The 11,898-nt window shown below is 55.5% G+C and overlaps 2 protein-coding genes across 2 annotated transcripts; both read left to right on the forward strand.

Annotated features, from left to right (window-relative positions):
- Positions 1–813: 813 nt before the first annotated feature.
- On the forward strand, positions 814–2,995 carry C8A04DRAFT_8917 (uncharacterized protein; the record flags this gene model as incomplete). The annotated part of the gene is made up of 3 exons (XM_062785292.1): positions 814–872; positions 940–1,083; positions 1,147–2,995. The coding sequence occupies 3 exons, from the start codon at positions 814–816 to the stop codon at positions 2,993–2,995; spliced, it is 2,052 nt and encodes a 683-aa protein (XP_062640857.1).
- A 2,118-nt stretch (positions 2,996–5,113) lies between these two features.
- On the forward strand, positions 5,114–6,950 carry C8A04DRAFT_8988 (uncharacterized protein; the record flags this gene model as incomplete). Its single annotated transcript, XM_062785313.1, has 3 exons — positions 5,114–5,323; positions 5,399–5,524; positions 5,610–6,950. The coding sequence occupies 3 exons, from the start codon at positions 5,114–5,116 to the stop codon at positions 6,948–6,950; spliced, it is 1,677 nt and encodes a 558-aa protein (XP_062640858.1).
- Positions 6,951–11,898: the final 4,948 nt, after the last annotated feature.

Below are 11,898 nucleotides of genomic sequence, written 5' to 3' on the forward strand. Positions count from 1 at the left end.
GCTTTCCTTTGAAGAAAGTTTCTCTCTTTGTTGCTAATGGACCCCCACTCAGCCAAGCAAAAATGTGACGTGTGACTCCGATGGCCGAGACACCACCAGACCCCCTTCGCTTGAAGGGTCGGCATGTGCCGCGTTGGCGACCAGAGATATTGAAAACAGCTGAGCCCAAGACAGGCTGAGGAAGGCCGTTTTTGGCGGTTAGAGGGAACCGAAGCGATCCTCGGCGCCTATCAATCACGTTCATGGTCCCGCCTATTTTCTCAGCCGCCCCTCGGCTTGCTCAAACCATGCAATACCCGGTGGCCGTGCCGCGGGGTTACCGGTTTTACCGCGACCCTGCTGTACACGCCATCCGCACCGGAACTTGGCGGCATCCAAGGTACCGACCGGTGTCACTCATAACGGGGCGTGCTCTCGTAATGCCCAGCCCATCCTTGCTTTCTTCTGATTCGGGCGCGCGATGGGATGGGCGGAAGGCTCGCATGAGCTGGGCCTCGCTTGCTTTCCGGGTTGCTTTTCCAGGTGGGAACATGAGAACCCTGTTGATGTGTGTTTTGTATTGCGTTACTGGTGCCCGCCAACGCCACCTTGACGGCTTCCCGTATCTCTGGGGCCCAGTTTATTTTCTCTTTTTCGTTTGGTGCTCACCCACCTGCCATCCCGCGCTCGCGTATTCCACACAGCCTCCTTTTCCCTAAGTTTTACTTATGAATCAAAGTATACCTTAGTTTCTCACCCTCGCGGGCCCTCCCTCTCTCCCTTTCCTTGTTCCTGCCGAATCTCCAAACCACATTGAACCCACCACCCAAGACCATGCGGTCTCTAAACCCTTTCGGTTCGGCGAGTGGGCGATACACCTTTTTCGACGTTCGGTAAGTGTTGTCGTAATGTGATCCGTTACCACTCAGTTGCTGACGGCTTTCTTCCTGGGGCTCCCAGACTCGACAATGACTTCATCGTTTTCCGGGGTAACGACCACGAGGCATCAGGCCAGCTTCTCAAGGGCACCGTCGTCCTCTGCCTACATTCGCCGCTCAAACTAGAAGCAATACACCTAAAGCTGGTCGGCGCCGCCCACTATACGTACGTTCAGAGCACCCCGCGGGATTGTACCTAGGAGGGCGAAGCAAAACTGACATTTCACAGCTGGACCGATGCGAAAGTAACAGCAACAGGGATATCGACCCATAAAGTTGCCAAAACAGCACCATTCCTCGAGCACCGATGGACCCCGTTCGAAGGCATTGGCGCGCTAGACCCGACCAACGATTCACGCTTGCAAACCAGGGGTATCACACTGGACGCCGGAAATTACGAATGGCCATTCGAGCTGATGCTCGATGGCGACACGACCGAGAGTGTGGAGGGGCTACGGGAAGCCGGCGTCCAGTACAAGCTCAAGGCGACCATAGCAAGGGGCAAGTTGATGCATGACATCCACGCTTACAAGCAGTTTCGTGTGATCCGAACCCTGGAGGCCTCGGCACTCGAATTTCTCCATGCTATGAGCATTGAGAACATCTGGCCCAACAAGATCGACTACTCGATCGTCGTACCACAAAAAGCAGTTGTTTTTGGCAGCTGCATCCCTGTTGAGATGAGGTTTACGCCGCTGCTCAAAGGCCTCGAGATTGGCGACGTTACCATCAAGTTGATCGAGATCCACGACATCATCCTCCATGGCGTTTCCGGCCACAGCCTCCGAGAGCACAAGAAGGAAAGGGAAATCGACTCCTGGACGATATCGGTGACCCGGGAGGAACACTGGCAAGATGTAATCCAGGACAGCGGGCCGGAGGGTTGGGAGGGACAGGAGGGTTGGGTGGTCCACACGACTTTGAATCTACCTAAGAGGTTGACCAAGTGTCTGCAGGACGTGAACGTCAAGGGAATCAAGATTCGGCACAAGCTCAAGGTGGTGGTGGCACTCAACAACCCAGACGGCCACGTCTCGGAACTGCGTGCAACGTTACCCGTCTCCATCTTCATCTCGCCCAACATGCCGTTGGACGAAACCGGAACACTTGTGCGACAGCTTCCCAGCGGTGCGTCTCGCGAAGCAGCTACTATTGCACCGCCGGCCTATGAGCACCATCGCCTAGACCAGCTCTATGCCGATATTGAACCGATGAGCCTCAACCCCAACCTCCACTCCAACCTCAACTCACCCCTTGGCGGCCGGTCAGGGGTCAACAGCCCGTTCCCTGGTCACTCAAGGGCAGGGTCCACAGAAAACCTCCCAGCCCTACTGGAAACTTCTGCCATTCAACCGGACGTGCTGGCGCATAGGCTGCACAGCATGTCTCTAGAGGACAGACACCGGAACACATCGTGGAACTCGAACCTCTCGGCAGCTGGCGGTCCTCCCACTCCCGGAGAAGATGTCCACATTTCCCCGCCCACCTCCGCGCCGCTCACCCGGCACAATAGCGGTGATAGCCCTGTGGGCTCCCACACGCCACCCGAGCACCTCGATTTTACCGAGACATCGGAGCTGTCTAAGGTGCCCAGCTACCAGACTGCCGTCCGGACTCCCGTTCGCTCGCTCGTATCGGAAGTCCACGGCCTTCCCGACTATCAAACCGCCCTCAGCGCACCCAGCTCTCCGCCGGGCACCCCACGGTTAATCGCCGCCCAGACACCCACCATCGCCGAGAGCATAGAGGACCACGTCTCCATTCCCTCGCCAGCAGAAGAACTCCTAGGTTATGCGACTGCGCCGGCGACGGGTTTGGCGGGACCGTGGCCGCATATCTCGGTTCCCCGCTCCGGCCTCGCTCCGACCTCTACTCCCGGTCAGTCCTTGGCCCGTAACCCGATATCCGCACCCGTGACGGCACCGGCCTCACGAGAGCCCAGCCCACCAGCGCCGACCCGCAGGCCGATGCTGCATAGGAGGCAGTTTTCTGCAAGCCTCATCCAAGGGGTACGGAATATCGTGGGTGATGGGGATGAGGGTCGACGGTTACACTTGTTGCAGGCGAGGATTGGGTAGCCCGCCAAATCCTCAGTTTCTCAGCTGCCGGTTGGCTACATTGGATTCTTTTTATTCATGTCTTTTATTTTATTTTGGGCCCTTTCTCTTTTCCCCTTTGTCAATTTTTCTCTTCGCTCATCTAACATGGCATGGCCGGCGTTGGTTTTACTGATTTCTTCTTTCCTTTGCCCTCGGCTTTCAGGCTCGCGGGCGGTTGACTTGGTGTTTCGGATTTCGGATGGGTTAGGATTCAGGGGGGTTAAGGCAAATAGGGATAGACCACGACTCAGGCTGCAGACGGGACAAGCTGGCATGATAAAAGCGACGGCGATGATAACTGAAGAGGGGGCGAGCTTCACAGCACCAGCATAACATGACGCATTGGATGGGATGGGTGGCGATGGATGCATAGGCCGGGGGACCTATCTAGAATCAAGTTCGAGTTGATGGTGGTGTTCGATCCCTCCTCCTCTCACTTACACCTACATACCTAGGTTTCTCTTTTTTTCCGATTTGCTGCTTCGACATTTTCCTTGATACCCCATCATGAGTCTGGTGTCGAGAAAGGCAGGATCCTAATACAAAGGTTCATACATTTTATTATAGATTGACTTGAAGTGTTTTGTTCTCCAAAACTCCAATGTGAAGCGGAAGGCTAACAAAACTGTCTGGGCAGCCCTGGTCGTACTAGGAGGGCATAATACTTGGTGTATGCAGGAGCCCAAGTAAATGCCTTGTTGTAGTCGGCCTCGGAGCTACCTAGGTTAGAGCACTATATTCCGCGTTACACTTCCATACATACGACATAGCCGGCAAGTAAGCTGCCTGCAGCTTTTTCACAGTTCGTTTGGGGGGGTTAGTGGCATTGCCGAAACGAGCCAGCCTAAAGTTCGATTCGTGATAATAGTTACTATGTAAATAGTAAAGTGGCCCCCAGGGATTCTCCCTTGATCAGATCCCTGATGAGAAGCCGTCTGTAATTTGACCATATATCACTTGCAAGCAAGACCCTTGTGAAAAGGTTGGATGGATTTTCAGATAAAATTGCCACTTAAGTTTCATTTTCCCTTAATAAGGACAACACGTCACCACCACCAGACTACCCTCTTTTCGGTTCGGCTCCTCATTCCGATATATCCCAGAGTCATAAGACGAAGTCGAAGCAGAAATGGCAACGATAAGGACGCGGGGGAGAAACAACAGACACCGCTAGTTATTGTGCTAGGAGATGCAGAACCCCTCATCCCTCCAGCTGTACAAGGGTGCGGTTGCAAATTGCTTGGAGGTGCCTGAAACCGCTGTCCTGCATTACGTCACGGTCTGGATCTGGCCAATGCTGATCGTCGCAAGGATGGGTCCTCGACGGGCGAGAGGGTGGTCGATTTTCTGTAGTGTAGTGTAATGAAGTCACGGAACACTGTCCTCCCCAAAAGCTGTAGGTCGAAAAGTGAGGATGGGGGCTCGGTTCCCCGATGAGGGGTTCCAGGCCCGAGGTTATGATTTTCTTCGAAGGGCCTGAGACGTACAGATCGCTTCTGCAGCGTATGCAGCCGGGAAACAAGTGCTACGGGAGTTGGACAAGCCCACCCCGCTCTCTGATAGCGCCAAAAAAACTAAAAGTAGCCTCGCACAGTTAGCACGCTGCGGGGTGATGTTTTATCAGACAACCCAGGCCCATAAGAAGACGACGGGACAATTGACGCCATTGGACTGCCGGGTTGCCCAACTTGGTTTTTGGGTACCTTAGACAGGAGAGCATCGCTTTTTTCTCTCGAGCGGGCAGTGACCTTATTGACGAGCCGGTGAGACAAGCAGAAGCGCCCTGACAGCATTGGTCCGATCTACACTACGGACGGTTGGAATCTTCCCGCACAGTACTCGGTACCTGACGAAAGGTGAGTCGCGATCTTCAGACGGACTTGCCCCCTATTCCATCACCCGAGATCTTGTCCTTTTCTGGCTTTGGTCCCTTTTTTCCCTGTTCTGTTGGGACCGAGGGCTTTCAATTGGGTTTCTTCCACCATCAAGGCCCAAGTAATAAATCACCATCGCCAGCCCCAAGACCCCCCGTTGGGTTGTACCCAACTCGACATCGTCTTCCTTCATATTTATTCTTTGGACTTCGCCACTGACACCATGAAGCGTTTTGCCAGCCTTCGCAAAGACAAACCAAAGCTAGCCACCGAGACGAAGCCAGTCACCGAGATGGCACCAACGCCCGAGAAAGAGGCCGCCTCTCCGGCCGCTACTCCCGTCACCGCCGTGTCGTCCGCGACACCCGCGAGACAGGAAACAATCTCCAGCATTGCTAGCGACGAAGCGGTTCCCGATAGTGACCCCAATACCGTATGTGACATTGGCGTAGAAACGGAGAAATAGCAGGCGGGGTCAAAACACGAGGTGGTGTCTAACAGTTTACAGACCGCCGGCCTGCTCGCCCAGAGATTGCAGGCGTGGAAACATGCCGTCGTCTACCTCGAGGAGTACATGGAGGCCGTGGAGAAGATCCATAAGGCACAGGCGAAGGAGTATGAGAGGGTGTTGAAGGTTTGTAGCCGTCCATGGGCGTCCCGCGACTTGCTTTATGCAAGTATAGACTAGGCTAATTGCTCACACATTTCCCTCGCTGCAGACTATCTCGAAACCCCTTAGGGAGGGGGAGCACTTCGACCAGACCCTCGGCGGCGTCGCCGGCTTCTTCGAGAACATGCGCGTCAACACGCAGGCGCTGATCAACTCCAACCTCGAGACGGAAAAGAACATCAAGGGCACCGCGCTCCCGGTTGTCGAGCGCTTGCATAAGGAGATCAAGCACAAGGCCAAGGAGCTGGCCCACGGCGCTGAAAAGGGGGCCAAGGAAGTTGAGAAGGCGCGCAACACCACGCAGAAGCACATTGAGCTGCTGGGCCAGCACACCGCCTCATTCGAGGCCACCGGCGGCAAGCACACCCCGGCGGAGGACCCCTACGTCATCTCGCGCGGCGTGCTGCACCGCTTGTCGAAGCAGGTGCTCGAGGAGAACAACCAGCACAACGACTTGGTGGCCGTGCAGGCCAACTTCGAAACCTTCGAGCGCCACATCATCCAGGTCCTGCACCAGGCCATGGAGTCCTTCACCAACCTGACCGGTGGCCAGGCCCTCAAGGTGCAGGCCCTACACACCGATATGCTTGGTGCCGCCCAGCGCGTCCCGCCCGACTTCGAATGGAAGGCCTTCGTCAAGCGGTCCGGCCACGCTCTGGTTGACCCAGCCGAGCCGCCACGCACCGTCGAGGGCATCCAGTTCCCCAACATGACGCACTCCTCGACGAAGCCGCTGATCGAGGGCTCGCTCGAGCGGAAATCGCGCAACAAGCTTTCCTGGGGCTACACCACCTCCTACTACGTCATCACCCCGTCCAAGTTCCTGCACGAGTTCAAGGACGACGACAACGTCCGCTACGACCCAACCCCGGAACTGTCCATCTACCTCCCCGACGCCGTCATCGGCGCCCCGCACGGCGAGAAGTTCAACGTCAAGGGCAAAGACCGCTCGGGCGGCTTCGGCGGCAAGCTCGCGGGTACCTCGGAGCTCGCCTTCAAGGCCCACTCCGCGGCCGAAGCGGAGAAGTGGTTTTCCGTCATCCGCGGCGTCGCGGGCGCTACTGGTCCGGCCGCGACCAGCTCAACCCCGGGTAGCGAGGTTACCAGCCCTGTCAGCGCGACGGCGTCCACGACGGCTCTGGGCGCCACTGGTTCCGGCAGCAGCGAGAAGCCCAAGCCGGTCGTTGCTGTGCCTGCGGCTCAGGAGTCGGGGATCACGGGTGGCGAGACGGTGGCTAGCCCTGTTGCGGCTTCGGTGACGAGTGCGGCGGCTACGCCTGTGACGGCGAGCGCGCCTGGTTCAGGTGACTCGAAGGGACCTGTACCTGCTACGGCTGCTGCGGAGACCACGACTGCGAGCGCGGAGAAGGCGGCTGAGGCGAAGGCTTAGGGAGCTTGGGCCCAGTTCGGTGCCGGATAATTGAGCTGAGGCGGTCGGGTTGATTCTGGGGATGTCAACAATGGTGGCGAATGTGGTTTGGATCGGGGGCCTGATCGGCGGGTGGGACATCTCCATGGAAGGGTTCACTGGAAGTTTGGAAACGGAAATCCCGAAGGCTGAGAATAAATGAGCGGCTGGGGCGCTCGGGAGTAAGGACGGACGGTACGGGATGTGATGTAGGGGTCAAGGGGCGGAATAATACAAGGAATGAAATGTTTGTGGTGTTGCCACCTGGTTGATGTGTCTTTGTGTTACCGCATTTTTGGCCTTTACTTCCCTTTTGTTCACTCCGTTCCCGGCCCCCCTGAACTGCTGAACCACCGAACCCTGAAACGCCGGGAGAGAACCAGCCACGCGGCTCGGCGCGAGATGTGGAGAGAAGCCGAACGGGTGGGAGAGTGTGGATATATTCCGAGTCTCTATTTTCATTTTGGCTGTTGGGAAGTGAGTTCGAGTTGAGATGGTAGGTAATGATTTGGATTTTGAGCCTGTCGATTAGCTGGCAGATAGTTGTCTCGGCTTTGCCTATCCTCCTGTGACCTTTCCTTAACGTATCTTCCCGTTGCCAAATAGTTTTGTGGTCGAAGGGGGCGTGAAAGACGTAGTTTTGGATAGACCCCAGCCAAATATTCGCACAATACAACCCATAAACAGAGATATCATCCAACAAGCCGTCTCATTCCCTACTAAACCCGCCAGCCCTTTCCAACTTCCGTCCTACAGGCCCATGACCCCCCATCCTCGGATCTGCCTTTTTATTTCCTTCCATTTCATTCTCTACGCCCCTCCAAACCTCTGTACACCCTCTTCGGTCTCTTCCTTCTTCGGCCCCCCGAATTCTACCCGCACTCCCCCCTGCCAACCCTCCCTCCCTGTCCTTATTTCTCCCCGCTGCAACGCCCAACAGCCCGCAGCAACCCCCTTACCCCCCTGTTGTTTTTGTCGTTCCGTTCCGCTGTTACCGCTGCTGTCAATATGTGCTTTTTGGGCGCGCCACCTCGTGGCGAAAGTGGGAAGCCGAGCGGGCGTCATGGGTAAGGGATGGGTGTGCCAAGGATGTGAAAAGTGTCTTTCTTATCAGGAGATGAGTGTATGTACCCAGGTGGTTTTGAAGGGGGGACGGGGGAGCTGAAGGGCGAGGCTGAAGGGGGCAAGGCGAGTCAGCTGGGCGAATGGGCGAATGGGCTGGAACGTGGGATAGGGGGGGATTTTGGGCTGGGGTAAGGTTAGTGGTGGCTTTGGGTTGTTCCGTGGACGTTTTCGTGGCTAGGGGGTTGGTTTGATAAGGGATCTGGAGTGGGTTTTGGATGGGTATTCGTTAAGGTATGCTGTCGAATGGGTTTTGGGTATTGTGTAGTTGGGCGGATTATGGGTGGTTATGGTGTTCCAGTTGGGTATTTCTGTTTCCGGGCTGTTTTATTCGTATAATACCTGTATTATTTTGTTCATCCTTTCTAGGAAGTACACCTATGAGGCCTGAAGTTGTATTTTCCATACCCAACGCGTCATCAGCTCTCCCTAAGGCCAGTATGTCCCCCAACTACCCTATCCTCCCCCCTCCTCAAGGAAATCATAACTCCCGTCACGCCGTCAACCTTCCATACCGACCCCATTCCTCGATCCCCGATTTCCCGTGTCGGAAGAGGCACAAAGAAAGACAAACGGTCCCGCACCACCCACCACGCTAGACCGGCCCAGAAGGACCCCAGCGAAATAAACGGGAACATTCGAAACCCATCCCCGCCACGCCACGTTATAGCGTCGTGGCGTTGTCGCAGGGCGGATATTGCGTCTTCATCTCGGACCCGGGAAAGGGGAAAACGGCGGCTTTTGGGGGGGTTTTGCGAGAAGGAACGAAAACAAGGTATACCGGGGGATTTCGGATAGAACACACAGAGAGAGAGAAGGAGAGAAATTGATATGGTGGTTTGGTTTTAGAAAAAGGGTGGTCATTGACAGCGGTTGTCAAGCAAGGGGGTTGAGGCGGCAACCGTGGGAAGACCGGGGAGTGACGGGGTATGACTGGGGACGGGACCGGGGACGGGATGTCGTCGTATGTAGAGAGAGGCGGGCGGGGGAAGGGGGGAGTTAACGGGTACATATTGGGTAGCATGGGCATGGCGCGGAGTCGATGTTTGCTCTAGATGCATATGCTCATCGGAGGCGAGATGGAGGTGCGGAAGGGGTCGGAATGTAACCAAAAACGTGATGATGGGGGTACTACCCGGAGGGGCGGGTCATGCTATGGCCATGTGTTCCTCTCGTTTTGGTATTGTATTTCTTATTCTTAACGTTTTTTTTTTCTTTTCGGTTAGTCAAACCGGTTATGCTCCCGATGGTGTTTCCGATGGGTTGATGCGGCCATGGATGACGACGACCTTGACCCGTGTATTGTTCGAACAGCTGCAGCGGCCGGAGCTGAGATACCTACGACAAGTAAGGGGCTAGTTTGCCTCTCTTTCTCGTGTTATCACTTCTTTCCAAACACGCCCCCAATCCCCCCCCCCAACCCTGTCCATAATACACAACAGTGACAGGCAAAAGCAGTCAAACCTCACCTCCCCACATACATGCTATGCTTATGCTGTCTCAATAATTCTCCGAGGACAATCGCACAGAGATTCTGCCGGAATGGGGGCTTCGAGAGGAATTTTTGAACTACCTTACACAAAACGGTGTGTCGAAATGCAGAACGGCAAAGGGGAGCAGGCATGGTCCAGGGTCTCCGCGTATGAGGAGCGGCATATCATGTGTTGGCTCATGCGGGTAGCCGCAGGTACTCGCGTTCTGTTTTGGGTCATGGCCTTCTTATGACTCGCAGGGGTGGCTTTGCATATAATGGGTCAGGCTTGACCGGCTGTCGTCGACCTCGGCCCGAGTCTTCGTTCCAAATATGATGTATTGACTAAGAGTATGATTAGGGGTCTAAAGGACTACGAGTTGTCAGCATCTTGAAAGTAGAGGAGAAGCACGCAAGTGGACAAAAAGATGCCTCATATTCCAGTCCACAGCACTTCCCCATACCGTCCGTCCCCTTACCGTCGTTCTCTTGACAAGCCGGGGAACTTTGACATAGTAGCACAGAAGGCCGTTGATCGGCCTCCAAGAGATGAAGAATACACCAATCCAGCAACTTGAGAGAGCGGAATCATTCCTCGAAACTATGACCGGTGCTTCTAGATACAACTCTCGACCCATGCCGGTGCCGGAGTTCTTCTTTGCGTTCATCTCGAATATGTTCTACGTAGTACACTCATTAACCGTCGACTCCCCAATGCAGGGCCGATCGCCCCAATTTTCGACACTTTGATATTCCAACTTCACGGTCCGTCCTTCAATCCCTTGTGAGCCGGATGCTAGGACTCGTCGGTTGTGAAACCGCGGCAGCACCATGGCAGCCGCGGCAGGTGTTGTGTCGTGTCGTGCGGTCTCGCGTGTGTTGCGTGTTGCGAGTCATACATACCTCTATCTCTATCTCTATCTCCCTTACTATCTCATGTCGTGCTTGTGCTTGTGTAAGTGTGGCTCACTCTAGCGCATATAGCAGGCTCCAATGGTGAATTTGTCAGGCCAGGGAGAGAAGATCCTACGCCGGAACGGAAACCATTACCCCAGTGTCATAAATTAGAAAAGGAAAGAATGACGGAAAGCAGACAGAAGATGGAGAAGGAAGGAACGGAGAAGGCTAGGTTGGTATGACAAGCTGCACGAGATGGTCGCACTCAGGAAAGAGCCACCGCAGTACTTGCCTGGAATCCGGATCACTTAGACAGCCAAACGGGGCAAATGCATTGTCAATGCTAATGCCAATGGGGCTTGCATTTGGACGTGAGGGGTGAGTGGCGCGCATGGTCAGCCCCAACTTGGGGGCGCAAGGTCGTCCACTCATCCGTTGTCTGAACAACGCGGCGACCAGATCTCTCGGTCAGTTGCGTTGTCGTCCACGTAGCCGGCTACCTTCATCGCCTAGGCGATATAGGAGATTGCTAGATGGGAAGCTACATTGTCCGAGCCATCTACCGGAGTTCGCGAACCCGATAGTCAGTCAGTTCGCAGCAGGCCGATCGGCCCTGACGGCAAGCAGCACAGCAGCGCATCTCTGTCGTGCATATTTCCCTGCCTTTTTCGATTTCTCCACCTTTTACTGCTCTCTTTCGCTCTTCTTCTGTAGGGTTTATTCCACATGATAGAGGCCCAACCCCCAAGGTTCCATCGTCATCACACCGGTCTGCGACCAACAAAGCAGCCCAGCCTGCTGCTGCTTTGTGTGACTTACACTGGGGAGCGAGAGCCAGCGGGCAGGCCCCCCAGATCATTCTTCGGTCCCATACCGTCCCGTCCCGAAGCGTGCCGTTCTCGCGACTCCCCTCACCGGGATCGGGGCGGACATGCGGGAGGAGATTGATTTGCTGAGATCGGGTAGGATTAGCATCACCACCATCAAGCCCCCCCTCCTCCCTTTCCGTCCCCGGGAAGACGGAAGGATTATGGGGGCGGGGAAAGGGTGGTGATGGAAGTCATGGCAGGGGGAAGTTGGCGTCTTCTATTTCCGGGGCTGGGGGCGGCTTTGGCTGGGATGAAACGTTTGGGTATGCGTCGGGCACTCGTGGTTATTGTGGGAGCCAACCGCTTTTGCTCCAGGTCTGCGTGGATGGTGAGATGATGGTGGGCGGGACGGGCTCGAGACTGGCCCACGCGGCTGTAGGTTCCCGCAATGCAACCCTGCGCGAAAGCGCGGGAAAGGTTCGAGGACAAGCAAGACGTTCTCGCAACCCCATGCTCATGGCCCCGTGGCCGTACCCGAGCCTTGCCTAGCCTTGTCGTCAAATGCGGACCAAGGTTGATTGTCTCTGACGCGGGCGAGGAAAAGTTGGAAAGAAAGCAAGCCACGCACCCC

Source organism: Dichotomopilus funicola (genome assembly GCF_033296635.1).
Source record: "Dichotomopilus funicola strain CBS 141.50 unplaced genomic scaffold C8A04scaffold_3, whole genome shotgun sequence".
NCBI lineage: Eukaryota > Fungi > Ascomycota > Sordariomycetes > Sordariales > Chaetomiaceae > Dichotomopilus > Dichotomopilus funicola.